This window comes from Pararge aegeria, chromosome 6 (genome assembly GCF_905163445.1).
Source record: "Pararge aegeria chromosome 6, ilParAegt1.1, whole genome shotgun sequence".
NCBI lineage: Eukaryota > Metazoa > Arthropoda > Insecta > Lepidoptera > Nymphalidae > Pararge > Pararge aegeria.
Window position 1 is genome coordinate 4,455,141 of NC_053185.1, and position 27,751 is coordinate 4,482,891.

A 27,751-nucleotide genomic window follows, 5' to 3' on the forward strand; every position below is an offset into this window, starting at 1 on the left:
TACTGTCTCAGTTGACCCAAATCACTAATGTAAGCCTTTTTATTGTTTCAGCAACCACCAGATGTTTGTGTATTTTAAAAATGCTGCTACTTACTCACGCTTTCATTAATGAAAAATCAAAAAAGATTTTCCGAAAACCACCTGAGTTAGACGTTGATGCACTATTTGGTTTCAGCGTCGCTTATTATACGGGAAATTCAGGGTACCAACCTATTATATTTTATCTTACTCCATAATAGTACGAATGATTTAACGACCTTTTAGAGGTAAGCGCTGTAGTCTTATAAGAGGAAGGTACCTGGTTCGATTCCCAGCGGGGCCAAATTGGGAATATATAACTTCTGTATTGTCTGGCCCGCTGCCATCATAGCCTGCATCATTGCTTACCACCACGTAAGATTGCAGTCAAGGGCTAAGTTATAGGTAACCAAAACTTTCAATATTGTCAAGCCATTTATATTGAGAGAGTTGTGAATAAATATGTAATCCGCCATTTTGTAGCGACGGCCATCTTGGACTGATTTTGATCAACTACAACATCCGGTCGTTTTGCCTCGGGGAAAAAAATAAAAGAAGAGGTTCATTGTCAGATTGAGTGTCATATAACTGTAAAATATTCTTCTTTAATAGCGACGGGAAACATCGTAAGAAAACCTACATGGGAGTAATGTGCTCAAAGATGTGAAAGACACCAATCCACACAAGACACTTTAGAAAGCGTGGTCTATAGATATTGGCCGCGGTCTACGCCATTATATTTGAGTAGTAGTATAGCTTTTTGTGACAGTGCTCGTCCGGAAAAGTAGTATCGCAATGCTGATTTCTGCCGCTAAGCAGCATTGTTGCAATGCTGCGTTCCCGGTCTGAAGAGCGTGGTTTCCGGTGTAATTACAGGCACATGAGGTTTAACTGACGTCTCAAATTGATGGAGATAGGGCGGCATGTTGCAGGACGTGCTCCGTGTGCCGTATGAAGTGTTGCTCTGTTTAAAGGAGATAGTTCTCCACTCGCCGATCTTGGTCGATCATTAATATTTAAAAAAAAGATTACGGCCTGAACTCTTTAAATTCTGAGGGGAGACCCGTGCCCTGTAGTAGACCGGTATTGAGTTGATAATAATGATCCTTGCTCATCAGCAGCTTGCTAGTTGGAGCGCCGCAAAGCAACCGTTACGGTAAAATTTACGCCATAGACGTGGACAGTGGAAACTTTACCGATGAAAGCGCAGGTTTTGAAAATAAATTAAAAGGTATTTATTATAACGCATTAATTTATACAAATAAATGATATATATCGGTAATTGCTATAAATTACCGCCAACTTAGTGTAACCGGAAGTACACAAATTGTACAGGGGAAGGTTTTTTTAAATAACATGAACAAAAAGAACACCCTTCTAATCCGACATCTTGGATAAGTCTCTTAAAAAGTTCAAAGTTTGTATTAAACGTATGTTTATAGAAAAGTCCTATTATAGAATAAATGACTACATAATCGATAAAAAAGCATTGGTGTATTATTGCTCTCCTAATAATTTAAAATAACAATGTGAGATGGTGATAACAAAAACTAACTAACGCGTTTGGGACCCTAGTGGCTTAAGTTTTAGTTTACCAATACGGTAATCGCCATCATTTCATTACCAGGTACACATTTCTCATTTAATGAACTTTAACTTTGGCTTGAAATTGGTTGAGGGTTTTTCCTTAGACGAGGGCGCATTTGGAACCCTGCTAGCTTTACTTTTAAATACCCAAACCCCCTCCCCCCACTGGTTAGCCCGCATCATAATGTAAAGGGAAAAAAGGAACACTTCAAGTTTGTACTTTGTATAGATGCCAAACTGTGATTTAACTGTAGTAAAGTATAAGAACGCATGTATAATTTATTCCCTTTTCTTTTTAGGAATAAATTTGGATTATGATATCTGGTTGGGTGCGGCCATAGCAGTTGGCCCTAACTTTTATGTGGTAAGTAAGTAAGTGCGGACTAAATTCGTAAAGATTAGTATGGAAGTATCTATAGACTATACTTCCATACTAATCTTTACAGTTTGAATTGTTTGTTACTCAATCACTTCACAAGAGACGTTCACAGCGATATATTACAGCGATAGATAATGGATAGATTAGGTATAATCTGGAAAAGCACAGGCTAGTTTTTATCCCGGAAAATGTAAAATTCCCGTGGGATATAATTGTTTCTGTGTCACTTCGAAAATTGAAACCAAACAAGCGAATCGAATTAATTTCTTCATTACACTCACTTATTTTGACGAAAAAAAAACAGATGAAAACTAACTGGAAACAATATTTTACTAATTGTTTTTTTTTAATGTATCCCATTTAATGTCAGAAACCCAGCCAGATAAAAATAGTAAGTATTAATAGATTTTTTTACGAGTTTATGAAAACTAGATTCAAACTTTTTACTAACATTTTAAATTAACATTTCACTGCGTGCTACTTATCTATTTTTTATATTTTAGGCGTGTACTCCCCGATTTAATGCAAAGATGAAAATTATTGTGGAAGGTGTGTATAAAGGGTAAATGAGGTAAATGGATTTTATAATATATAAAATCTTACAATCTGTCTGGGAGGCCTTGGCCGTGGCCGTAGTTAGCACCCTACCGACAAAGACGTGCCGCTAAGCGTTTAGTGTTCCGGTGCGATGTCGCATAGAAACCGATTAGGGGTATGACTACCATAATCCCTAACAGGTTAGCCCGCTACCATCTTAGCCTGCATCATCACTTACCACCGCAGATTGCAGTCAAGGGCTAACTTGTACAGGAATTAAAAAAAAAAATCTGGAATTGCAACAATTTACTACGAATGTCATAAACCTCGAAATAAAGATTAGTAAAAAATGATTTACAATGTCTGAATTATCTTGTCTGATGAAAGGCTTCACCGACAAAGATGTGCTGATAAGAGATTAAACTTTCCGGTTTGATGGATAAACCGATTAGGGGTATCAGTTTAATATAACTGTCGGTCCGCTAACAGGCATCCCGTTACCGTCTTAGACTGCATCATCACTTAGGGGAGCTTATTTTGAAAAGGGGAAAAAAAAAAAAATTTAAAAAAAGAATACCGAATACTTAGAATGTCGTTTGAAAATTACATCGTAACTTTTAAACATTTATAGCCAGTGTCACTCGGATTGACGTGAAAATTCTAACCACATAGATGCAAATTTGTAAATGCATTGTTTAGAAGTTATGGCGGAAGATGGAAACTTCCCTAATTTCATTCATACCTATATACATATAGTTAGAAGGCCGTTTGGCGCTGTGGCCAGCGACCCTGCTTTCTGAGTCCAAGGCCGGGGGTTCGATTCCCACAACTGGAAAATCTTTGTGGTTTGAACATTAATGTTTTTCAGTGTATGGGTGTTTATCTGTATATTATAAGCATTTATGTATATTATTCATAAAAAATATTCAACAGTCATCTTAGTACCCATAACACAAGGCTACCCTTACTTTGGGGCTAGATGGCGATGTGTGCAATGTCGGAGTTTATTTATTATTATTTATTTATACCTATATAAACCTATACATTAGCCCTGAAAACATTAATCTTCTGTTTTGGCTTTGCTGCAGTAAAATACAGTTTCAGTTATTTTCTAGGTTATCTAAACGCTGAACTAATTCTATTGAAATGTCAAAATAAGAATTATTGTTCGAAATCTACGAACGTCGGCCTCAAAATAATGAAACAATTTTATGTACCTAAGGCTTCAGGTTTCAATATACCGAACGCGTCGGTTTAGAGTTTAATTTATTAATTTAATTTTTTTTTTCCAGGAGCACAAAAAAAAGAGGGTAAGTTGTTAGACGCAAATGTATCTATATATAAATATATAAATCAGAAAGAGTTCTCTTTCTTTGGTTGGCCCCTTATGACTGAGGATCGTCATCACAGCTATGGCGAGTAATTTCGTGATATATGATGTCTTTCCATCGGGGCATGTTTTTTTGTATTGCCTTGTAAAAGGTACCGGTATCTCAACAGAATTAAGAACAGACACACAGCGTGTAGAAGACTAATATTGAAGCATGAAAACTCCTACACTTGAGTAGTGTTTCCCGATCAGGCGGTTTATTATTTTACCTCCAATGTTCTAAATTTCATGAACATTGGTTTTTAATCAAATTTGTAAAAATCCTAATTAATTTAAAAAAATATCTGGCAAATATGAATTTATAGTTATCTTAGAAAAAAATATTTTTGTAAGGAAATTTAACAAACTAAAATTAATATTTACTCTCTCGTCTCTTCACTTATGGGCATGGTGCCCAAAATGCTGACGCTATTGCCCCTTTGAATAGCTAAACTTAGGCGTTGGGTTAAATAAGCGCCAGCTCTTGGGTCACCAGAATAACATTTTTCGTGACCGAAGACCATGGCACCAGAGTCTCAAACGCAAGCGCCGCAAAAACGTAGTCATTACAAATAACGGAGTATTTACGGCGCTTAAGCATTTGAGCAGATTCGGCAGCTGCTGCCGCTTTTTGGGACGTACTCGGCAAGTGAGAAGCTGCAAACGTATCAACGCAGGTCGCATCCCACACCAGCGCACGCCCCATCGACCACGGTACTATAGTCATACCGTCTGGTCTCTTGCCATCATCCCTGAACAAACCGGGAGGTTCCAATTGTGCAGGAATAGACGCAGAGGCCAGAGCGCGACGGACTATATCATTGATAGCGCCGTGACGATACAAACGGCCATTAAAACTAAGCCCATGATTCGGGATACGCCTATAGAAAACCCGCGCTCAAATTTGCTCAATGTCATTGTTGAAATCCCAAGCATTCAGAGGCGACAACTGATAAGTTATGATAACTATACATAATTGACACTATACCCCAGCATTTTTGTTTTTTTTCTCAGTTAAGGTACCCGCTAATCTTGGAGTTTGCTTTATAAAACAGAAGGAAGTGGAAATACTTAAATACATAACAAAGGAAGATAGAAATACCAATACTACTGATTATAGTAAGTAAGAAAGAAATAAGGTATATTTTATTCTACACCAAGAAACACATACAAAAACATGTTAACAAAAACACAAGTTACATTATAGTTGAAGTATTGTTTCAATATTGAGAGTACATTGCCGAAGATCTGTTTGGTGTGGAGTGTAAAGATTGAAGAAATTATAAATTATAATTTTATTACAAGTTAGCCCTGCAATCTCACCTGGTGATAAGCGATGATGATAAGTCTGGTTACAGCAGTGATGGTAGCGGGCTTACCTTTTACTCAGTATGTTAGACATTAATCGTTTTATACGCGACATCGAACCGGAACAGTAAATCGCTCAGCGGCACGTCTTTGTCGGTAGGGTAACTAGTTACGGCCGACGCCTCCCGCCAGACTATACCAGAGAAAATACAGAAATTATTAATACCCAACTTGCCCCTGTCAGGAATCGAACTCATTTACATTGTATTTTCATCTAATGATTCCATAGGAAATTAAAAAAATAATCATCCTATAACATAAAGCGTATGCCGCGCACTGCGGTAATGCAAACAATACCGATCATTTAATGCAGTAGAAAAACTATACTAATACATTCAATGATGTCTTCTTCTTCTTTGAGTCCTTCAACACCTGGTACCGAGACCTTTTTTCCGTCCAGACCTATCCCGACCTGCAGACTTAATGGCGGTCCAAGATAAGTTAGAAGCCTTCATTTCCGCTTCCAGACACCGCTTCCATGTTGCCTTTGGCCTTCCACGCCTTCGTTTGCCTCCCCAAGGCTGCCATTGAAATGCTTCTTGTTGGACACCGGATGTTCGGCGTAAAATGTGACCTATCCAGTTCCATTTTCCGTATTTGGTCAAAGATAGGGTTTATAAAAGGGCCCAAAGATCTGAAATGGTTTTTTTTTCAGGCCAAAAGATACCAAAAATTTTACGCAGGCACTTGTTAATAAAGACTCGCAACTTATTGACCAGTTTGGCAAAGTGCTTCCAAGTTTCGCAGCCATAGGACACTCTAACGTTAAAATTTAATATCTTTAATTTATAATATCATCAATGATGAAGTGAATTTCAATTATTTTGAATATTGTTGGATTACTGTAGATCTGATTGATTTTAAGTGTTTGTATATATATAAGATAATTTTATTTATTTAGAATACTTAATTGCACAAACTTAGAAACAATACAAAAAACACACAAGAAAACAAAAAAAATAAGTCAATTTAAAAACAATAAAAAAAAAAAATAATAAAAAAGTTAAATACAGTTGTGTGCAAAGGTGGCCTTATTGCAAAAGCAATCTTTTACAGACAACCCTTGGTGAAAGTAATAATAGAAAACAAAGGGACAGTGCAAACAATAATAAAACATAAAATTACTTTTGTACCAGTGACATCAAACCGCATAGAGAAAATAAGAACTAGCCTCATCAAAGACCTCCCGTTCTTACAATCGGGGACAAGTCCGAATGAGATGTACAGTTGTTTTTTCAACACGTTTCAACGTCTATTTAATTCTATATTCACTAGTAAGTCGGTTGTGGTGACTGATGCTTTAGTTTTTAGTGAGTGGGCATCAATTGAACTGCATAAGAGTAGGCAAAAAATGTACGAACTTTATGCAGAACGTCAATACAATACTGATGCTGAGTTAAGAGATTGTGTTAAATTGTGTTCCAGTAGTTTTAAACGCGATTGCTTCTTGGAAAAGTCCCGATACATACAGAATAAAATAAAAAATAGCAATAACATAATCAAAACTACTTGGAAAATAATTAATGAGGAGACGGGAAGAGTACCACCGCGGCATAATAACTTTAAAGTTAATGTAGATAATAAAGACTTAACCCCTGATTTCGAGGTGGCTACTGCTTTTGAAATCTTTTTTACTAACATTCCTATCTCCACCACTAAATCATTGAACTCTTCACCAGATATTGCTCTCTCTCTATTGAAGAATAACGTGCCCGAGTGTAAAAACGCTTTTAAATTCAGCCATGTTAGTGGCTCTGACGTTATTAAAGCCTTTAAATTATTAAATAATAAAAAAATAAGTGACTTGTGGGGCATTTCCGTTGAAGTTCTCAAATCACTAATTGATATCGTTGCACCCGATTTAGCATTAATATTTAATAACTGTATAGATTGTGGTGTGTTTCCTGACATAATGAAACATAGTAAAATAGTTCCTTTGTTTAAATCGGGTAGTACTTCTGACCCCACTAACTTCAGACTGCCCACTTTCAGTAAAATTTTTGAAAAACTTATTAAATCAGTTACTTTCCTATTTTCATAAGTATGATTTACTCCACGTTAAACAATTTGGTTTTACACGGGGTCGCTCAACTATCGACGCTGGTGTTGAGCTAATACATAATATATTTGAAGCTTGGGAGGAGTCACATGATGCACTTGGTGTGTTCTGTGATTTGTCTAAGGCGTTTGATTGTGTTGTACATGAAACGTTAGTCAGAAAACTACACCACTATGGAATTCAGGGTGTAGCTCTCAACTTGATTAGTTACTACTTGCGTGATAGGGTGCAAATGGTAGACGTTAATGGAAAGCGGTCTAATGGGTCATTTGTGAAAATTGGTGTTCCACCGGGTTCTATATTAGGACCTTTTCTATTCCTTATTTACATTAATGACCTGCCTTACCTTGTTAAGGACAATCACGGGATAGTATTGTTTGCTGATGATACATCACTTATGTTCAAAATTAAGAGACGTGAATTAGCTTTAGACGATGTAAACAACTATCTCGCTAAAGTAGTACAATGGTTTGAAGCTAATAATTTGGTTTTAAATGAAAATAAAACTAAGTGCATAAAATTCACATTACCAAATGTTAAACATGTAAAAACCACTATACTACTTAATAATGAGGAATTGAATCCGGCGGATACAACAGTATTTCTAGGAATAACGTTAGATGCTAAACTTCAATGGGGCCCTCATGTAAATAATTTATCGAACAGGCTTAGTTCTGCTGCCTATGCAGTAAAGAAGATACGCCACCTGACAGACATAGAAACTGCTAGGCTAGTCTATTTTAGTTACTTTCACAGCATTATGTCATATGGAATTTTACTATGGGGTAATGCTGCTGATATTGGCACTATTTTCGTGCTGCAGAAGAAGGCTGTTCGTGCGATCTATAAAATGGGTCCGAGAGAGTCATTGAAAGATAAATTTAAAGATGTTAAAATAGTGACACTCTATAGCCAATACATATTTGAAAATTTAATGTATGTTCACAAAAATATATCAAAATTTAAAAGAAAATGTGACTGCAATAATTTAAACGTTAGAAGCAAAAATAAACTTGCAGTGCAGTACACTAGACTACACAAAATAAGCAATTCATTTTAAGGAAATTGTATACAATTTTACAATAAATTACCGGTTGATATCTTGGGGATGTCACTAAAGAAGTTCAAAGTTTGTATTAAGCGAAAGCTTATAGAAAAGTCCTATTATAGTATAAAGGATTACGTAAACGATAAAAAAGCTTGGGTGTAAACAATTGCTCTAACCAGGTTGCTTCTTAAATTTTTTCTAATGACAATGTGAGATGGTGATAACAAAAAGAACACCCGGCTAAGTTTGTTGTGGGCTTCTTCTTAGACCAGGGCGCGATTGGAACCCTCGTAGCTTTAGTTTTAAGTTTACGATTGTAGTTATCACCATCACTACTCACTGCTATGTACACATTTTGTATACAATAGCGCATCAAAAGTGCCATCTATGTGCCTATTTGAATAAAGGAATATTTGACTGATTTGACTTAATAAAACATACACCGGCAAGAAAATATATATATATATATAACTGCATATATATAATACATACTATATAACATACAGAATTAATAAAATAAACATATTTATGTACCTAATGCAAGTGGAAATAAGTGAAAGTATTTTTACAGTGCAGAGAATGGACTCGCTCGGTTGGGCAATCAACGTGGCTCCTAATCAAAAAGATGTTCTTGTTGGTGGAGCGGCTATGCATAGAGGTATGGCCAAAATTCAAAATTCAAAAATGTTTTATTCATCATCATTCACCTTATCACAGGCACTAATGAATCGTTCATATATTTAACGTGTCACACTAATGTTAGTGATGGTGATAACTACATTCGTTCACTTAAAACAAAAGCTAGGGGGGTTCCAAATGCGGTCTAAGAAGAGCATACAACAAACTTAGCCAGTTTTTTTTTGTTATCACCATCTCACATATGAGGGGATTCTACCGATTTAAAACTTTATGAGACCTGTTTTCGCGCGTAGAACAAGCTGTACAAGAGCGTTATACAACAATCACATTAAGCCTGCCGGATCTCCACAAACTAAGACAAGCATTTTTGTTATTACAAAAGCTCTGAAGCATATTTTTTAGAAGCAGAAATAAAGTGGGCCGATTGGCGCAATGGGCAGCGATCCTGTTGACTGAGTACAAGGCCGTGGGTTCGATTCCCGCAACTGGGTGATGAACATGAATGTTTTTCAGTGTCTGGGTGTTTATCTGTATACTATAAGTAATTTGTTTATATTATTCATTCATCAGTCATCTTAGTACCCATTACACAAGCAATGCTTACTTTGGGGCTAGATGGCGATGTGTGTGTTGTCGTAGTATATTAAAAAAAAAAAAAGTTACTTTGTAATAGTACCCAGTGTTTGCTTTGCGCACAAATTAAACTTCTTTTACGTTTTATTTATTTCAGGGCGGGTTATTTTTTATCAGGACGTAAAGAATGCGAGTGTGCCAGAATTAATTATCCGAACAAGTGCCGACCAGCCTTTCAAATATAATTTCGGTAAGTTATTTAAGATCTCTATTCATCGTAAGAATGAATGAATGAATATATACTTTTATAGCACACCACAAAAACTACATAAAAAAAAGAGTGTGTGTACTTATGTACACGCGTTAGAAGTTATACTTCTTAACCGGTAAATATGGTTAACCGTAAGAGATTGCTTACAGCAATAAGGCCTCCTTTTCATGTCTAAATTGTGTACTATATACTCCTTAATAATTATTTCCTGTATGTTATACGTGAAATAAAGTGTTTCTTCTTCTTCTTCTTCTATACGAAGTTGCTTGAATGAATTAATACACCACATAAACATAACAAATTATAAGTAAAAATTTAACAGTACCTGAATTTTGATTTAAAATTCTACTTTTACGTAGATAAGATATAGTGTAATGAATTAACATAGGTCTGTAACTATTATTTAAATTTCACTTTATATACGTGATCTTATTACGTAGCACAAACACTTGTTTTACTCACTGTGCTGATTGTGGCTGTACTTCACTAGCTTAAAGGGTTTCTTTTACTTTTACTTAATTTTTAAACCGTGTATGTGTCTGACTGTGTGTGTGTGTGTGTGTGCGTGTGTATGTTTGTGTGTGTGTTTGTATGTGTGTGTATGTGTGTGTGTGCGTGCGTTCATGCGTACTAAAACTTATTTGGCGGCTAACCCAATTTTTGCACAACTCCCTCCATATGAAAGGGCTTGACTAGTAGAATACTATACACTGACAAATTACAAATCCAAGAATAATGTATGAAGTCGGGATTTTGTATGTTACTTATAGTCATTAGCTTAACCACCTCTTTAGTTGACATAAACCAATAACAATTTGTTGCTTATATCACTTTTATTAATTTCAGGCTTTGGTATAGCGAGTGGTAATTTCTTTTCTGACCAAACCACATACGCAATAAGCACGACCTATGGCGATAGAGGTTTCGGAAAGGTAATCTTGTCCTGCCTTGTTATTCAAATACTTTTTTCCTTTAGGTGTATAACTTATTCAACGCTCCGGTGGTATATACACGTGGTGATCCGAAGCATTGTATTTAAAAGGCTATATAATACTTTGCAAGCGTTTTGTTTTTGACGGCCGATTGGCGCAGTGGGCAGCGACCCTGCTTTTTGAGTTCAAGGCTTTGGATTCGATTGCCAAAACTGGAAAATGTTTGTGTGATGAACATAAATGTTTTCAGTGTCTGTATCTGTATCAATGTTATAAGTATTCATTTAAATTATTCGTAAAAATATTCGTCAGCCATATAAGTATCAATAACACAAGCTACGTTTACTTTTTAGGGCGATTGTGAATCGTCGCAGTTATATTTTAAAACAGTTTGTGCTCTTCATCCCCACATGGATGTATGCATGCAATAAGAGTTTCTAAAAACACACACTTTTTTATAAATCAAGTAAGTACAAGTTCCGTACCATTTCCAGGTGTATTTCTTCGACGCCAGCTTCAATCATAAGGATACAATCACAGATGACAATCTATCGTCGATGTTTGGTGCGGTGCTGTGCACAGTTACGCTGCGTGGCCCCGCTTTGCTCGTAGGAGCACCAGCATATGCCGAAGACGATTACACCCACGATGTGGGTGCAGTACACATCTACGCTGCCCAAACAGATGAATCAAATGTATGTATTTTATGAAATATAAAAGTCCACTGCTGGACTAAAGGTACCACCCAACGGGTTGGTGATCGCGGCAGATGGTAGTAGTACCACAGAGGATGCTGCTGTCCGTTGTCCACTATATTCCCTTAGTCGCCTCGTACGACACCCTCGGGAAGAAGAAGGGGTTGTGACAACTGTATTCTGATCTGCCATCACCACACTGCACCACTCCATTACAATGATGATCATCATTACATCGACCCATTACCGGTCCACAGACCACGGGTCTCCGCCCACAATGACAAACCGTAGTCGACCCTATCGTAACCGTAACCGTAATCGGCCTAGTGCGGATTGGTGGACACACCTTTGATAACATTATGCAGAACGCTCAACATTCAGGTTTCCGCACGACGTTTACCTTTACGGTCGAAGCAAGTGATATTTTAATTACATAAGACGCACATATCTTAGAAAAGTTATGCTGGGATTTGAACTCTGTCCCCCGAAAGAGAAGTTGCGCTATCACCGCTTCAATTTCTAGACTAGAATTATCTTTTGCTAGAACTAAATAATTACAACTTAATCATTTACATAATTAAGCGTATTGCCAACAAAACTCAGCGCTGTTTTTCAGTGTGATTCAGTTTTATACAGAAAAAGCCAATATTTTTTTTTGAAATAATATTTAAAATCTGAATTAATTCTACAGCGCATGGAATTGCAGAGAACAATAAAAGGCACAAAAAGTGGTGGATTTTTTGGCCACAGTATCATCAACCTGGGAGACATGGATGATGATGGCAACGACGGTAAGTACAAAACTAAAATCTTTACTAGTAATAAAACTGAAGAGTTGTGTTTGTTTGAACGCGCTAAACTCTAGAACCAGCCAGCAAATCCACCAGTTGGATTTGAAATTTCTTATTTGTGTGATGGCCCATTTCCGAAAAACAAAATAAATAACTTGAACGTTGGTAACGAAAGCTCTTCGTTTTTAGTTTTTCTAGAATAAAACTATCATTGTTCTAAATTGTCGTTGTCTAACTCCCTGGTGGAGTACATGAAGTTAAGAAGAAGGGTTAGGGTCTCAACAAATAATACCTACATAGTAATAATAAACTAAAATTACAAAAGTAAATAAATAATAATAATAAATGAAATAATATAAACCGACCTCATATACGAATAATATAAAAAAATATAATAGAATATTTATATACAATAAATATAATATAATATATACCTATAAAGAAGCCAGAAAGGAAAATCAGAATAAAAATAAATAAAAGGGACTGTTAAAAACAAGCTTAAGAAGTTCTGAGCTATCAAACATTAAAAAAAATATATAAAATATACAACTGAATTGAGAACCTCCTCCTCTTTTGTAAGACGATTAAAAAAGGAACAGCTGAAAAAAACAAAAAAAAAAATATTTTCCATGAGAACTGCCTCTCTTACTACTGGAGACCATAAAATGTTATTGATGGCACTTACCGCTGATAAAATTATATTTTCAGAAATAGCAATAGCTGCTCCGTACGAAGATGACGGCAAAGGTGCAGTGTACATTTACTCTGGCGTTGGTATATTTGATGGTAAATTTTCGAAAAGAATTCAACCTGAAAATGCTAAATCTTTCGGATACAGCTTAGCAGTTATTCCTAGCGACAAGGACATTAATGGTTAGTAGACTTTCTATATAGTGTACATTATTCTACTAGTCGAGCCTTTTTATTTGATAACTTAATTGAAGGAATTGTGAAAATTTAAGTTGATTTGCTACTTACGTGGCGGTGCAACTAGGGATTGCAAAGAAGTGCAACTACAACTTTTGGGCATGCATATTTTCTTTCGATGTTTTCCTTCACCGTTATGGCAAGTGATATTTGAAAGCTTAAAACGCACATAACTCCGAAAAGTTAGAGCTGCGTGCCGGGGATCGTGCGGATTAGTAATACACACTTGGCCAGCGTAGTGAACTAAGGCTGATAATGATGATTGAGATGATAAATTAAAAGTAACTAGAAGTTTCCTGCGGTCTTCGTCCGCGTTTATTACATTTTTTTACAAATCCCTCGGGAACCGTGTATTTACCTGGGAGAAAAGTAGCCTATGTTACACTCCGTCCTTTCAAATAACTCCAATCAAGTTGATTTGTTTCTTTGTTAAGTAAAGAAAGGACAAACACACAAACACACTTTCACATTTATAATATTAAATAAATTAATAAATAAATAAATAAATATACTACGACAATACACACATCGCCATCTAGCCCCAAAGTAAGCGTAGCTTGTGTTATGGGTACTTAGATAACTGATGAATATTTTTTTTGCGAATAATATACATAAATACTTAGATTATACATATAAACACCCAGATACTGAAAAACATTCATGCTCATAACACAAACATTTACCAGTACTGTGAATCGAACCCACGGCCTTGGACTCAGAAAGCAGGTCGCTGCCCACTGCGCCAGTCGGCCATTAAGTTTTTTTAACGAAAGCTTTTTGTACAGGATTGGCAGTCGGAGCAATCGGAAGTAACAGTGTCTTTGTATATAAAGGAATAGCTTCTATCGTTGTAAATGTAACTGGCTCCATTGAAAACCTCAAGGTAAACTGTTTTTAAACAAATATTATAGAACTAGCGGACCCGCGCGACTTTGTCCGCGTGTGAGTAGACTTAAAAAAATAGTCATATGTTGTCGCAGACTGTTTTATAGAACTTTAAAGCAACAACAATTCCGACAATTCCGATATACTTACTACATATTTCTGTCGTTTGGCGTAACGTTTACCATTCACGCATCGCACGCATCGGAACCTCACAAAAAGATAATTTTTTGCAGTTTTTTGCAATGGCAATACACGCTACGACAAAAGGCCATACCCATTTGTCGTAGCGTGTATTGCCATTTGATATAGCCATAATTGTTACTACCAAGTTGCGCGGATTTTTAACGATGAATGCGGATAAAATAGCGATGCTATCCTGTAGAAGCTGTTTGCTTTTCCGGGATAAAAAGAAGCCTATAAGCTATTCCAGACTATATTGTAGGTATCTCTGCCAAATTTTAGCCAAATCGGTTCATTCGTTGTGCCGTTAAAGCGTAACAAACATCCATCCATCTATCCATCCATAAATACACCCACCCATCCATACATCTATTCTCACAAACTTTCTCAGTATCGTTTTAGCCAAATCGGTTCATTGGTTGTGGCGTTAAAGCGTAACAAACATCCATCCATCTATCCATCCATAAATACACCCACCCATCCATACATCTATTCTCACAAACTTTCTCAGTATCGTTTATAAAGCATCCCCCGGTCAAAATTTTCAAAATATATTAAATGTTCAGAAATTTCCAGTTACTGTTTTATTATAAGTATAGATTAAAGAGGATATATCTCTCTACTCGCTAAGACCAAGCTAAGGAATCATAAAAACAACTAGCTAAAGGCTACTACAGAAAACCTGGGCTTTTTAGAGCACATAATTCTACTTAACCCTTTCATCTTATACCCCCTTTAAGAATGTTATCGCTCGTGGTGTAGAAAACACAATAAGAACACTATATAGATAGTTAATTATTTTACTGGGAAAGTATTAAGTACATAACATGGTTGCAATAATGACAAGTAGACAGTAGCATGAACAAGCAAAAGAGAGGCAGATTACGGAAGGAAGAATTGATTGTGTATAGTAACACAGTTGTCTGTGCCGTAGACAAGGCACCATAGATGGATAACGTTCAATTACAACAGTCTCTTACTTCTTCTTGTACTTAGTTGATTGATTCTTCGTAAATAGGTCTTATGGGATAAATAAAGCTTCTGTATAATATATATCTAATGACAGGTGTCATATCGTCCTGTTTCTTTCTTCTCTCTTTTTCCAACAAACTTAATCCACTTAACATCATTGAATACTTAATTAAATATTTTGGTTTTGCAGACAGGACATCAAACGGAACTTGAAATAAAAGCGTGTGTCGATATTAAATATCCTAAAAAACCGGTTAAATTTAATGCAGGTGAGTCCGTAAAAGAATTTGGAATATTGAATTGCATATCGTCTTCTAGGTCTTCTAAATCTTTTGTATCTCAGCGAGATACATCAGTCGGCATTTAACACCTCATATATATATGCCTTAATTTTTTTTCCGTTGGGAAATCCTCGTATACCCTCGCACCGAGGAGAGGCACAGTGGTTATGTCAGACTCTTACTGACTAGAACTTTTACTGAAGATCGGAAACCCGCAGAGACCTACCTCGTCGGAACATTAGACATCAGCTATTGTTAGCCTCATAAGTGAAATTGTTAACCGATGTTACCAGCCCGATGCCTATATAATTTATCATTTGGCGTAATCTGAGAAAACTTTGATGTTAGTTGTTACATAACAATTATGCACTACATAAAGTTAAAGTTCTCACCTACCTACCTACAAAAAACCGCAAAGAAATATATCTAATTCTCATAGTTTGTGACGCTTAAAAAAAAACTTTGATTACAGATTTACAAATAATAATCAAGGTAACAGATCTTTTATGTAAATTACACGAGGATAATGCTCCACCACTAAAAATAACAGAGAAAACTAATACACAGTTATGTCGAAAAAATGTTAAAGCAAGTTGTCCGGCCGATGTAAGTATCGATAATTGAATAAATGGAATTTCAATAAAGTTAATATATTTAAAGCGACTAAACCACCTCGTAAATTTGTTGAAGTAAAAACTTAATTCTTTGTAGTAATTGACAGACAACATGATGCTAAGTAAAAAAATTTTGCCTGACAGAGCAAAACTTTGCAGGGCATGCAAGAAACATTGGAGAGCTACCGACATACATTTATTAAGTTCGCAATTTATCAGTGAGAGTGTTAATAGCCCAGTGGGTAGTATTTGGACCTAACTTTATTTATTTTATTTCTTATACTCTTTATTTGCACACTACAAGTTAAAAAAAAAAAACAGAAGAAGGATAAAAAAAACACAGATAGAAGCAATATACAAACTTTTTAAATTTTAAGAAATTAATGTATAATTCTTTCAGAGAGATTGGAATTTCGTTATATCGTACGATTTAACTGCAGAACTGTTAGAAAAAGATAATCCTTCGCATGACCCTTTCGAGGTGTTCCTTAGTGAACGCAGTATTCTGAGGCACCGAGCTCAAGAGAACTGGCCTTGCGAAGAACCCGATGTAAAGCTTTGTAACCCGGAGCTCAAAGTGGAAATTCATTCTTCTATAGCGTAAGCAGATAACATAATTTAATTATTGTAGTAGGGGGTAGACGGAAAACAGCGAGTGTCAAAGGAAACACTTTATCCAGGGGGTAATAAATAATTAAACAAATATACTACGACAATACACACTCGCCATCTAGCCCCAAAGTAAGCGTAGCTTGTGTTATGGGTACTAAGATGCCTGATGAATATTTTCCTTTGTACACTTCATGTATCTTATGTTCACAATCACAATTTATGGTACATAAATAATAAATAAAAATAAATAAATAAACATTTTCTAGTAGTGGGAATCGAACCCACGGCCTTGGGCTCAGAAAGCAGTTTGCAGTGACCCACTGCAAACTGCGCCAATCGGCCGTCTAAAATATACAGTGTATTAGAGTTATATTATATATATTCTATTGTATTTTTGGTTCTTTATTTCAATGCGTAAAATAAAGTTGGTGATTAAAGCTGTAGAAGTTTATTAACTTATAACGTGCGTTACCTACGCAGACCTAGCCTGACCAGAAAATTAAAATAACCCTCCGCTATATTGCGCTCAAAAAATTTTTTTTTATGCACTTTCCCTGTCAAATGTATTGTCATGTAATTTTTTTTTAAAAGCTTACCCGTCATGAAGCATGCTTTTATAATTTTTCTTTTGTCACCAGACGTCAAGACCGATATGATATATTTTATGAAACTCTCCAGAGTTCTGGGGCTTCTGTCCTATTTACGTAAAAAAAGGACTAGTAATGGGACGCGCCTTGTTTTACAGGCGTGGCTTTATATAACTTGTTGAGATGACAATTCAAGACGTAATATATAATTATCATTTAATATTATATATTACGTCTAAACTCTAAATTGCTAAGAAAAAAGTATTACTTAAGTAAACTTCGTTTATTTTTCACTAGGCAACCATATGTCGTTGGTTCTTCAATAAATGAGAAGGTTTCGCTCAGCGTGCTCAACTCGGGTGCCAGAGCGTATGGATCGTGCGTCGAAGTAGAAGTTCGAGGTGCTGCGGTCTCACGATTACCCCGAGAGTGTAATATACGAGCTGGTACCGAAACAGTTCTATGCAAACATCAACAGTTTATTCAAAAGGGTGAAAAGTGGGTGAGTATTATAGTTTTATGCTACCCGGACGCAAAAACGGCGGGTGTAAAAAGTTTGACACGTCTGTATGTGTGTCTGTCTGTGGCATCGTAGTTTTCGAACAGATCGAACCGAATTTAATTTGGCTTATTTTTGTTGATGAAACCAAAACATGACGGTTACCAAAATTAAACATGTATTCATGACTTTTTAACCAATGTTCAGTTATACATAAAATATTTATATTAAACTGATTTAAAAACAATTCAATTCATCAAATTCATAAAAAAATTACGGGAAAAATAGAGGTACAGAAGGGTAGAGACAGAAGCGTCAAGGGAAGGTTGAAGAATCTCTTTGTAGTTAATTAACAGTGACATATAACTGCATATAAGTTCTTATAATAACCATTAAACGTTGTCAACGCCAATGACAGCAGCAAGATCAAGCTGATAGTGTGGACTAACTATGTTTATTTATTTATTTATTTAAGAGCACTAACAACATGCATATTATACGTTTTTTAAACATAGCACACACACGAACACATGGACTGATATGCACGTCAATGACAAGTGCACATAGCATTGACAAAGCGTCATATAAACTTAATTTGCAAAAAAAAAATTTTAACACTAAATTTAACTCACCGAAGATATCGATGACTAGATAGTGTGAAAAGTGCGATTCCATATTTCCGTGCTTTAGCAGGTGGAAACGTTAATTATATTCCTTGTCAGGGGATATAATCAGGGGATATAATTTTTATCTCCTGCCCGTACTAGCCCTGCTGCCGGGAATCTAACCCGGGACCTATTTAAATTCACAGCGCTTACCGCTGCGCCAGTGAGGTAATCAGAATTAATTTATTTCAAGTTGGCCCAGTTTACGTCAGGTCAGTCTGTTTGTAGTGACTCTACCACCGGTTCGAAACGAGATTCCACCGAGAAGAGCCGGCAGGGAACTCAGCAGATTGCTCATTTTCAACATCAGTTTACAATCTTTTAAATTCTAACTTGTAAGAGCAGTGGCGTGCATAGAGTCTCTGCACAGTGTATGCAGATGATATAAAATGAAGAATATCTACAGTACGAGTTTTAAATACTATAATTCTCTTACAATGCCTATCCTTAAGTAGTCTTATATACTCGTGCTAACCATTGTTAGTACGAGTATATAAGACAATTTTAAAACGCTGTTATAATGCCACTTTATACTACATTGATTATATTAAGTACTTACGTTTAATATATTCAAATAAAAATAATGTGTATACATTTCTTTTCCAGGTTATAGGTGACTTAATATTGCAACCACGCACAGAAATAGCAATCATGAAAGAATTTTATATGACAGTCAAATGCATTCCATACAATGACTGTAAAAAACCAAATGCTAATATTACGTTCGAGGAAAAATATATATTAAAAGGCGATACTGATAATATTAATATCGAAGGGTTAGTAACACCGGGTTCTGCATATTCCACCTTCTTCTTAAATAGTTTTAGCAAATAGCAAATCTGGTATATTTAGCAGGGCCACGATGGCCACCCGTGGTTTAGGATTTACTCAAGATCGATATAACTTAGTTATGGAAAGCTTAGCCTTACTATTATTTATCAGAAATGGAACCTAGTTATTGAAGTTATCGTGAGGAGGTCAGTGCTGGTCCACCAATCTTTAGCCAATAGACTTAAGAGTCAATCTGTGGATTTATAAGCTTTAAGTTTATTCACTGAAGAGCACCAGTGAAACATATCTCGGAAATTTCATTTTAAAACATTTTTGTCTCAATTAGTATTTGTATTCAATTTTAAGTATTGATGAATATAGCGTACTAAACGAGGCCGGTGAGCACTGATAGCTCAGTGGGTAGGACTTTGACTTCACTTTCGGGGGGCTGAGTTCGAATCCCAGAACGCACCTCTAACTTTTCTGAGTTAAACAATTCAAAATACCACGACACGTACCACGACAATATTATGGCTTAGTTGCCGAGATCAATACATATATATTAATATTGTGTAGTGCGAATATTCGCTCTCTTTTTGAGGTACCCGGGTTGTAATAATCAGGTAACCTACACTTTGTTACCTTTATATGTATATACGAGTATAAGTAGTTACATCATACGAATAATTTGACAATACATTATTATTTTTACAGGCAAACAAATCCTGAAGGTGACGTGGATGTGAATGCCTTTATACTTCTCACTGAGGGAAAATCTTTTGAACATTTATACATCGTAAGTACGCACTGAAGTATTGTATAGCCAACAGGGTATCTGCTCCTAATAAAACGATTCCTTTATTTTATTTTACTTCATCAGTTTAGAACTTAACAATTTAGCGGTACGAAATCGCGTTGAAACTGATAAGGGCTTTTTGTTTTTTTATTTATTTTATAAACTTAACCTAAGTTGCCATCGAAAATAATAAAGAACTTGCCCGTAAGTTCTTCGTCGTTTGGTTACATTATTTTATTATTTTGAAAGCCAATTTTAAATTGAGTAATCTTTATCCTTTTTTTAAATAAAGTTTTCAAACTGTATCGCTAAAAATAACTGTTTTGTTCAGACGTAGTCCTTACAACTTAAACTCGCGATACTCCTACATTAAATGTCCGAATGGAATAAATTAAAAAAAAATTACTGCTATATCAATTACCCTCGACGATAAAATAATTTAAGTATTTGGTGTTATTTTGTACCATACATAATTTTTATTTATCAACAATAGTTTTCTCAGCGCACGCCTTTCCTCATGGAGAAGCACTTTTTTTTTAGTAAACTTTTTAGGCAACATTTTGTTTCTTTGTTACATTATAGAAGTTTTTTTAAGGATCTCTAATTTTTACAAATGAATTTATATCCTACTAGCTGTTGCCCGCGTCTTCGTCTGCGTTTGATTTTGTTTTTAAAGTATTCAGTATCGCTAAGCCTTTAATGACTACAGTAGTAAGTATATATATATAACACGTGACTGTCAATTAATTATAGACAAATAATTTGCAATAAAATAAAATTGCGACTATAATTAAAGATCTAAGCTAACCTATCTCTTAAGTTGGACCAGACTACTCACGGTGTGCCAATTTAATTTAAAATCGGTTAAGTAGTTTAAGAGTCCATCGCGGACAAACATCGTGACAGGAGATTTATATATATTAAGATGTTACTTTGTGATAATTTAGCTTTCTTTTGGCGTAGAAATTGTAAAAATCGATCCAGAAGTTTCGGAGCATATTGGAAACAAGCAAGCAAGCAAAAAAATATATTATATTTAGTACAGACAAAAAACTTTTCTTCTACAGATAGGAAACAATGGATCAACGAATTGGAACAGTATGGAAATTGAGATCACTCTAGAGAACGCACCTTACATCCGATACCCAGATGTGCCTATCAAAGTGAGTCAGAATTTATAGTTACTACAATAAAAATCTTTTAGGTTATCTAGGACTTGAACTATGTTATTTCCACTTTACCTAACTAGATGGCACCACAAAGATCCTGCATCGCGCTAGCGAAGTTTTCACGATATATACAACTTCCAAAGATGAACTGTCGGACCTTGATCCTCGAGCACGTACACCCGCTCGGAAGAATATCTTCCTATTAGTACGGTAGTTAGTAGTTACCTAGTTTGTATCACCATAGCTACCGTACGACTGCAAATCACATCGAATACTTAAAATATATACTGATATTGACGGCCGACTGGCGCAGTGGGCAGCGACACTGCTTTCTGAGTCCTTGGCCGTGGGTTCGATTCCCACAACTGGAAAATGTTTGTGTGATGTACACGATTGTTTTTCAGTGTCTGAGTGTTTATCTGTATGTTATAAGTATTTATGTGTATTATATTCATTAAAATATTCAACAGCTATTTTAGGGGCCATAACACAAGCTACGCTTACTTTGGGGCTAGATAGCGATGTGTGTATTGTCGTAGTATATTTATTTATGTAACATAAAATCTTACCCGCGATTTCAAGGCGAGTTTATAATTTCTGTATTTCCACTCATCTGGTCTGGTCTGGCTTCAGCCGTAGCTTGTTGCCACCCTACCAACAAATACGTGCCGCTAAGCGCTTTATATAGGCTCCCCTCTGGAGGTGCTGGAATGGTGCACACACGGGCTATAGGAGGGCCACACCCAGAGCCTGGTTTGTTGGGCCGGTATAGTTTAGGATTTAAGTTGTCTAACATAGGATAGTGGTTTTGTATTGTTACTAACATTATATTTATTTATTTTAATATTTGTTTCGTGTTTAAGTATTTTATTAATTTTAATTATTTTTATTATTATTATTATTATTATTGTTAATTTAATTTGTGCTTCATTTTATGTTATTTTTAAAAACTGTTAAGTGCACACTATATGGGCTATGCCTGAAATAAAATTTTATTATTATTATTTATCGTTCCGGTACGATGTTGCAAAGAAACCGATCAGGGGTACGGGTTCAATATAACTGCTATACCCTCTAACAGGTTGGCACGATACCATGATAGACTGCATCATAACTTTCTGCATTAGCAGGTAAGATTGCAGTCAAGGGCTAACTTGTAAAGGAATATTTTTTTTTAAAATAGTTTAATTAATACGGGGTGGATGCTGCAGTTTGCTTGTAAGGCTGCTTCCAATGCAGAATTAAAAAAAACCAATTTCTTTCTCTCAAATTTACGTTTGGACCCGGATATTGAATTTGGGAACTTGTGATCGGTATTCGAAGATCCTAACCACTGGTCCAACAAGGCTGTTAATACTTAATTGGACAGCCGAATGGCGTAGTGGGCAGCGACCCTCCTTTCTGAGTCCAAGTCCGTGGGTTCGATTCCCACAACTAGAGAATATTTGTGTGATGAACATTAACGGTTTTCAGTGTCTGGGTGCTTATCTGTAAATAAGTAGTATTTTATGTATATTATTCATCTAGGTACATAGAACAAGCTACGCTTACTTTATGCTAGTCGCAAATAAAAATGGCAATGTGTGTATTGTCGTAGTATATTTATTTATTTATTTAATTATCGAGTTTACTCATTTATTCTCATTATCAGATCTACCAAGACTCATCCTACATAGTTTGTCCCATTGAAGACAAAAAGATAATCAACAATACAATCCAGGTGATTTGTAACATTGGTGATCTACTGAAATTGACAGAAACTACAGTCATCATTTCAATGGAAATCCCACCGAATACCTTAGGTTTGTCAACTAATCATAATCATTAAAAGTATTTTTTAAATAATACAGGGTAAAATAAATAATACCAGAAACCTCTCGGCCTTTAGGTGTTAACATTAAAACAAACAACTTTTGTATTAAATCTTTTTTTTAAACGGGATAGTTTGTGAAATATTACAAAGATACTCTACTTGATACGTATTTTACAAAGATACGATACGACTTGTTACTACTCTGTAATGTTACAATTGCAATAGCGCGCGATCCACGTCTCTATCGTGGAGAGACAGATCCAAAGGCGCGACGTTATCGAATAACATGTATTTGGTTTCACGCTGGTAACTCTGAATTTTCACTTTACAGAAATAACATATTTTACTAATATTTTTGTATGAATTAAATGAAAATACTGAATTTCGAAAATTCATCGAAAAATGTTGTCGGTTTTTACGATAGGAACCACAAGGTAGATGCTTTCTTATATTTTTTATTTAGTCCTGTATAATTTTCAATAAATATTTGTACCCAAAAGGATAAATTTTATGATTATTATTATTATTACGATAAGATATAAGTAATATAAGATATATTGATGTGCACTTTTTATGTGAATTAAAAATAATATCTATATTTATTTTCTTCGGTATTGAAGTATTCCAGTTGTGAATTTGGCAGCAGGCATAATCTTCATCATCATATCAACCCATTACCGGCCCACTACAGAGAAGGGGTCTCCTCCAACTGTGGGACGGGTTTAGGCCAGCCCAGTGCGGTTTGGTGGACTCCACAAACCTTTGAGAACATTATGGAGAAATCGCAGGCATGCAGGTTTCCTCACGATGTTTTCCTTCACCAAGTGATATTTGAATTGTTTAAAATGCACCGCTTTCACCGGCTTTCACCGCTTCCTTTTTTTCCTAAAGCGTTCCCCAAACAGAACAGCCGGTGGTCTCGGTAGCTCTCAGATGTGACAAAGGATCGTATACGGAGGATTTCAAAACCGCGCGGACTAAAACAAACCTCGACATGGTTAGCATAGTAGGGGACAAAAATTATATCCCACTAATATATCCCCTGCACGGCTACTATAGGCAGGGGACAATTATATCCTCGGGGAAAGGATATAAATTTATCTTCTCCCACAGCTTTATAAACTCTCAGAGCACTGGCGCACAAGTGGAAATAATATCCAAATAATATATGTGTAATAATAAACGGGGATAAACCTCTTCTATTCCATGTTCCCGTGCTTTAGCAGGTGGAAAAGTTAATTATATCCCGTGTCAGGGGATATAATGAGGGGATATAATTTTTGACTCCTGCCTGTGCTAGCCCTGCTGACAATAGAAAAAATAATTATATTCTAATCTAATACTAACGAGTACATATTTTATTTTCTAAACTCAGAACTGGACGAGAATCATCCAAACGTCACCGTCACTACCACCATCAACGTTATGGGTATGAACAAATCTTTAAGGTAAGTCACTTATAGTTCGAAAGGGAAGCCACATAGGCGCCACTATTTAAAAAAGTTTCAATACTCACATTATGTGGCGCTTCTCGATAAGGAAGATATGCCGCACAGAATTAGGAGGATGGGCTTAATAATACTACCATACCCCTAACAGGTTCGCCCCTACCATCTTAGACTGCATCACCAATAAAGATCAGGTGAGATTGATCAACTAACTAAATTATAGTAGATAAAAAATCTTGTGTAAATTACACAAAAGTAGTGAATGCAGCCTACGAGAGATTGATGGAGAGTTTCGGGAGATAAACCTTTATCAGGAACATCATGTCAACCCACATGTTACCGGTCTACTACAGACGCGTCTCCTCCCAATACGACAAGAAGAAGAAGAAGAAACACTTTATTGCACGTATAACATACATATAGGAAAAGAAACATTAATGAAACAGTAAACAATGTTGACATGCAAAGGCGGCCTTATTGCTGCAAGCAATCTAAGGGTTTAAAGTAGTCCACCACTTTGACCCAGTGTGAATTGGTGGACTTCGCATACCTTTGAGAACATTGTGGAAAACTATCAGGCATGCAGGTTTCCTCACGATGTTACTATAGTTAAAACAAAATGTATATTGTAGGTATTCTATCTCATTCCCTCGCCGACATAATCCTATACATTTATGTTTGTTTTTTCTTTTCAGTGAACGAACATTAGTGAAATTAGAAGAAGCGAGTGTTCCTGCATGGGTAATCGCCACAGCTTCCATTATTGCGTTGGTGCTTATATTGATCATCGCATTTGCTCTTTATGAGGTATGTAAAAAATAAATGAGTTCCAATTGAATTTATGAAGTTCCACATAGCGAAAAAAGATATTATGTTATCCGTAACCATATTTCTGACCATATGTTTGTCCATCAACCCGCACTGGGCCAGGTCCACCAATCCACCGCACATGACTAGCAAAGTCAAAATCAAAGTCAAAAATATCTTCATTCAAGTAGGCCCATAGGTGGCACTTTCGATGCGTACATTACATGAGATTTACACGGTAGCGAGATGATGGACGATAACCATATTCGTAAACTTAAAACTAAAGCTACGAGGGTTCCAAACGCGCCCTGGTCTAAGAAGCACACAACAAACTTAGCCGGGTGTTTTTAGCGTGGTGGACAACGGCCCACACCGGTCTCATTGTGGGAGGAGACCCGGGCCCGGGCAGGTAAAGGATTGAAATGATGATAATGATGATGACTATCCTATGTACAAGATAAAGTAAATTTTAAGCATAAGCATTTAGGGGTTATATTAGATTAAAAATTCCAGGCAGAGACCTGAATCACATAAGTAATGTTACACACATACATCTTGGAGTTTCGAGAGTCATCATGATTCTGTTATCAAGATAATCGCGAAAGAATTCCAAATCAGTTCTACGGACCAAAGCAAATGCCGTGTTTTTCCCGGCCTCTCGTTGGAATCCGACTTCCTAACAGATGGTAGAGGATAGAAACAGGCGTTACTTTACGGAATTCCCTCAAAGTGTTGAGGGTACATGGCCGAAGATCTGTTTGGTGTGGAGTATAAAGATTGAAGAAATTATAAGAAACACCATACAGATTCTCCTGCTTTTCGCGCAGTATAGCAATTTAAGCTTAATTTAAATAATATACAAAGTCATTACAAACAGCCGACTTGACATTTTAAGAGTGCTTATCGAACAAGCCTGAATGAAATAAATTAATTTTGAATTGGAATATTTTGAATAATTGGAATATATTGGAACCTTTGCCCCGTCCCCACTTCTCTCCTTCTCTCTAACTTTAGGTTACTACAAAAAAGTGTAATTTTATATTTCAGTTTGGATTCTACAAAAGGAAGACCAAAAATAAACTAGTGGCACTAAAAGCAGAGGTCTATCGTCAAAGTATTGTAAGTAAATATATCATCCAAACAATACAAAAAGTACGATTTAGTAAAATATTTCTGTAATATATTGAAGTGAAACTTCTTTGGCGATTCAAAACAATTTTGGGCGATAATTAAGAATTTAGTTTCAAGGCGGTATCATGCGCACAAGGTCCTGGGTGTAAATCCTGAAAAATCGGGTTTTTCTGTTATAGAATTTTCACCTCGTGCCTCGGTAAGCACATTAAGCCGCCAGCCTCGGGTATTTAACTTTCTTATGATATAAGTTTTTAAAGCCCACCAACCCGCATTGGAGCCGCGTGGGTGGGTCAACGCTCTAAAACCGTATCTCCTGACAACCGGAAAATAATAGGCTGCGGATGATAACTTCTAACACACTAAATTTTCTAAGAGAGTACTACTATGTGTTCATGACCATCCATGATAGGTATCTGGAATATATGCGTTTCATTTTGATCTCAAGCTTAACTAATTATAAACCTATAACTTGTTTTTGTCTCTTCATGTACATTTTTAAATGGCTTTTGAAGTCAGGTATTTTAAGACCTTTTATAATTTTTGTCTTCCTCAGCGCCGTTCGATGATTCGAGAAAGCATGAGGGCTACTGCTAGGAGAAAAAGCTCTGAAGACATTCCGTTCCTCCCAGAAGATGACGACCGTCGTTCAGACACGAAAATGACTATTGATGAAAAGTTACAACATCAAATATAGACGCTTTATGTGAACAATAAAATTTATTAATGAAAGAGTCTTTTATTTCCCCAACATATTATTTTTAAATGCAGAAAACATACTCTTTTAAAAGTTATAGATCACTTCTTGCATTCAGCAAGAAATTAACATAAAAAGACAGATGACATCAAACGAGTTGCGGGGAGCCGCTGGATACAAGCGACCCAGAATCGTGGAGTTTAGAACGCCCTACAAATGCTGCCCTACAATGATGACTCAGCAATGATGATTCCGCAAGAAGCAATCTATAGCATATTGCCGTGTGGTAACGGCAGAGCACAATATAGATGTCACCACCCCTCCCCTTCCCGCTATTGATTGAACGAATTATAAAGACCATATAAATGCTCCAAATCGCGACCAATGTATAAAACGTGCCGAATGTTTGAAGTAGTAGACGCCCACTTATCGGCATGAGGGCCGCTTCCTAATCCCGGAAACTGTCAGAGAACGAAATTTGTATTTTGACCTTGAAATTGAACTCCCAATTCTCGTCCAATGAATCATCGAATCTCTGCTTAAAAACTAAATCTGGTGTGTAAAACACAAGATCCCCGGCACGTAAAATCCCAGATAAACATACTATATGATATGATTTAGCAATTAGAAA

The 27,751-nt window shown here is 36.0% G+C and overlaps 1 protein-coding gene across 1 annotated transcript; it reads left to right on the forward strand.

The window, feature by feature from the left end:
- Positions 1–71: 71 nt before the first annotated feature.
- LOC120624265 (integrin alpha-4-like) lies at positions 72–27,120 on the forward strand. The gene is made up of 25 exons (XM_039890714.1): positions 72–202; positions 1,137–1,249; positions 1,905–1,969; positions 2,488–2,533; positions 3,814–3,831; positions 4,905–5,009; positions 8,937–9,023; positions 9,735–9,827; positions 10,695–10,780; positions 11,275–11,475; positions 12,167–12,266; positions 12,975–13,139; positions 13,979–14,076; positions 15,421–15,499; positions 15,984–16,117; positions 16,526–16,725; positions 17,622–17,826; positions 19,095–19,264; positions 19,974–20,055; positions 21,123–21,218; positions 22,876–23,026; positions 24,413–24,485; positions 25,181–25,292; positions 26,340–26,411; positions 26,980–27,120. The coding sequence occupies exons 1-25, from the start codon at positions 81–83 to the stop codon at positions 27,118–27,120; spliced, it is 2,814 nt and encodes a 937-aa protein (XP_039746648.1). The 5' UTR covers positions 72–80.
- The last annotated feature ends 631 nt before the right edge of the window (positions 27,121–27,751 follow it).

What these genes read in the sequence shown, in the direction of transcription:
- LOC120624265 (XM_039890714.1), top strand. Translation starts at nt 81, where the DNA reads ATGCTGCTACTTACTCACGCTTTCATTAATGAAAAATCAAAAAAGATT. An exon ending in TACCAATACTACTGATTATA is followed by an intron (nt 5,010 to 8,936) that starts GTAAGTAAGAAA and finishes GTATTTTTACAG; the next exon opens with TGCAGAGAATGGACTCGCTC. An exon ending in AATCCCACCGAATACCTTAG is followed by an intron (nt 23,027 to 24,412) that starts GTTTGTCAACTA and finishes TTCTAAACTCAG; the next exon opens with AACTGGACGAGAATCATCCA.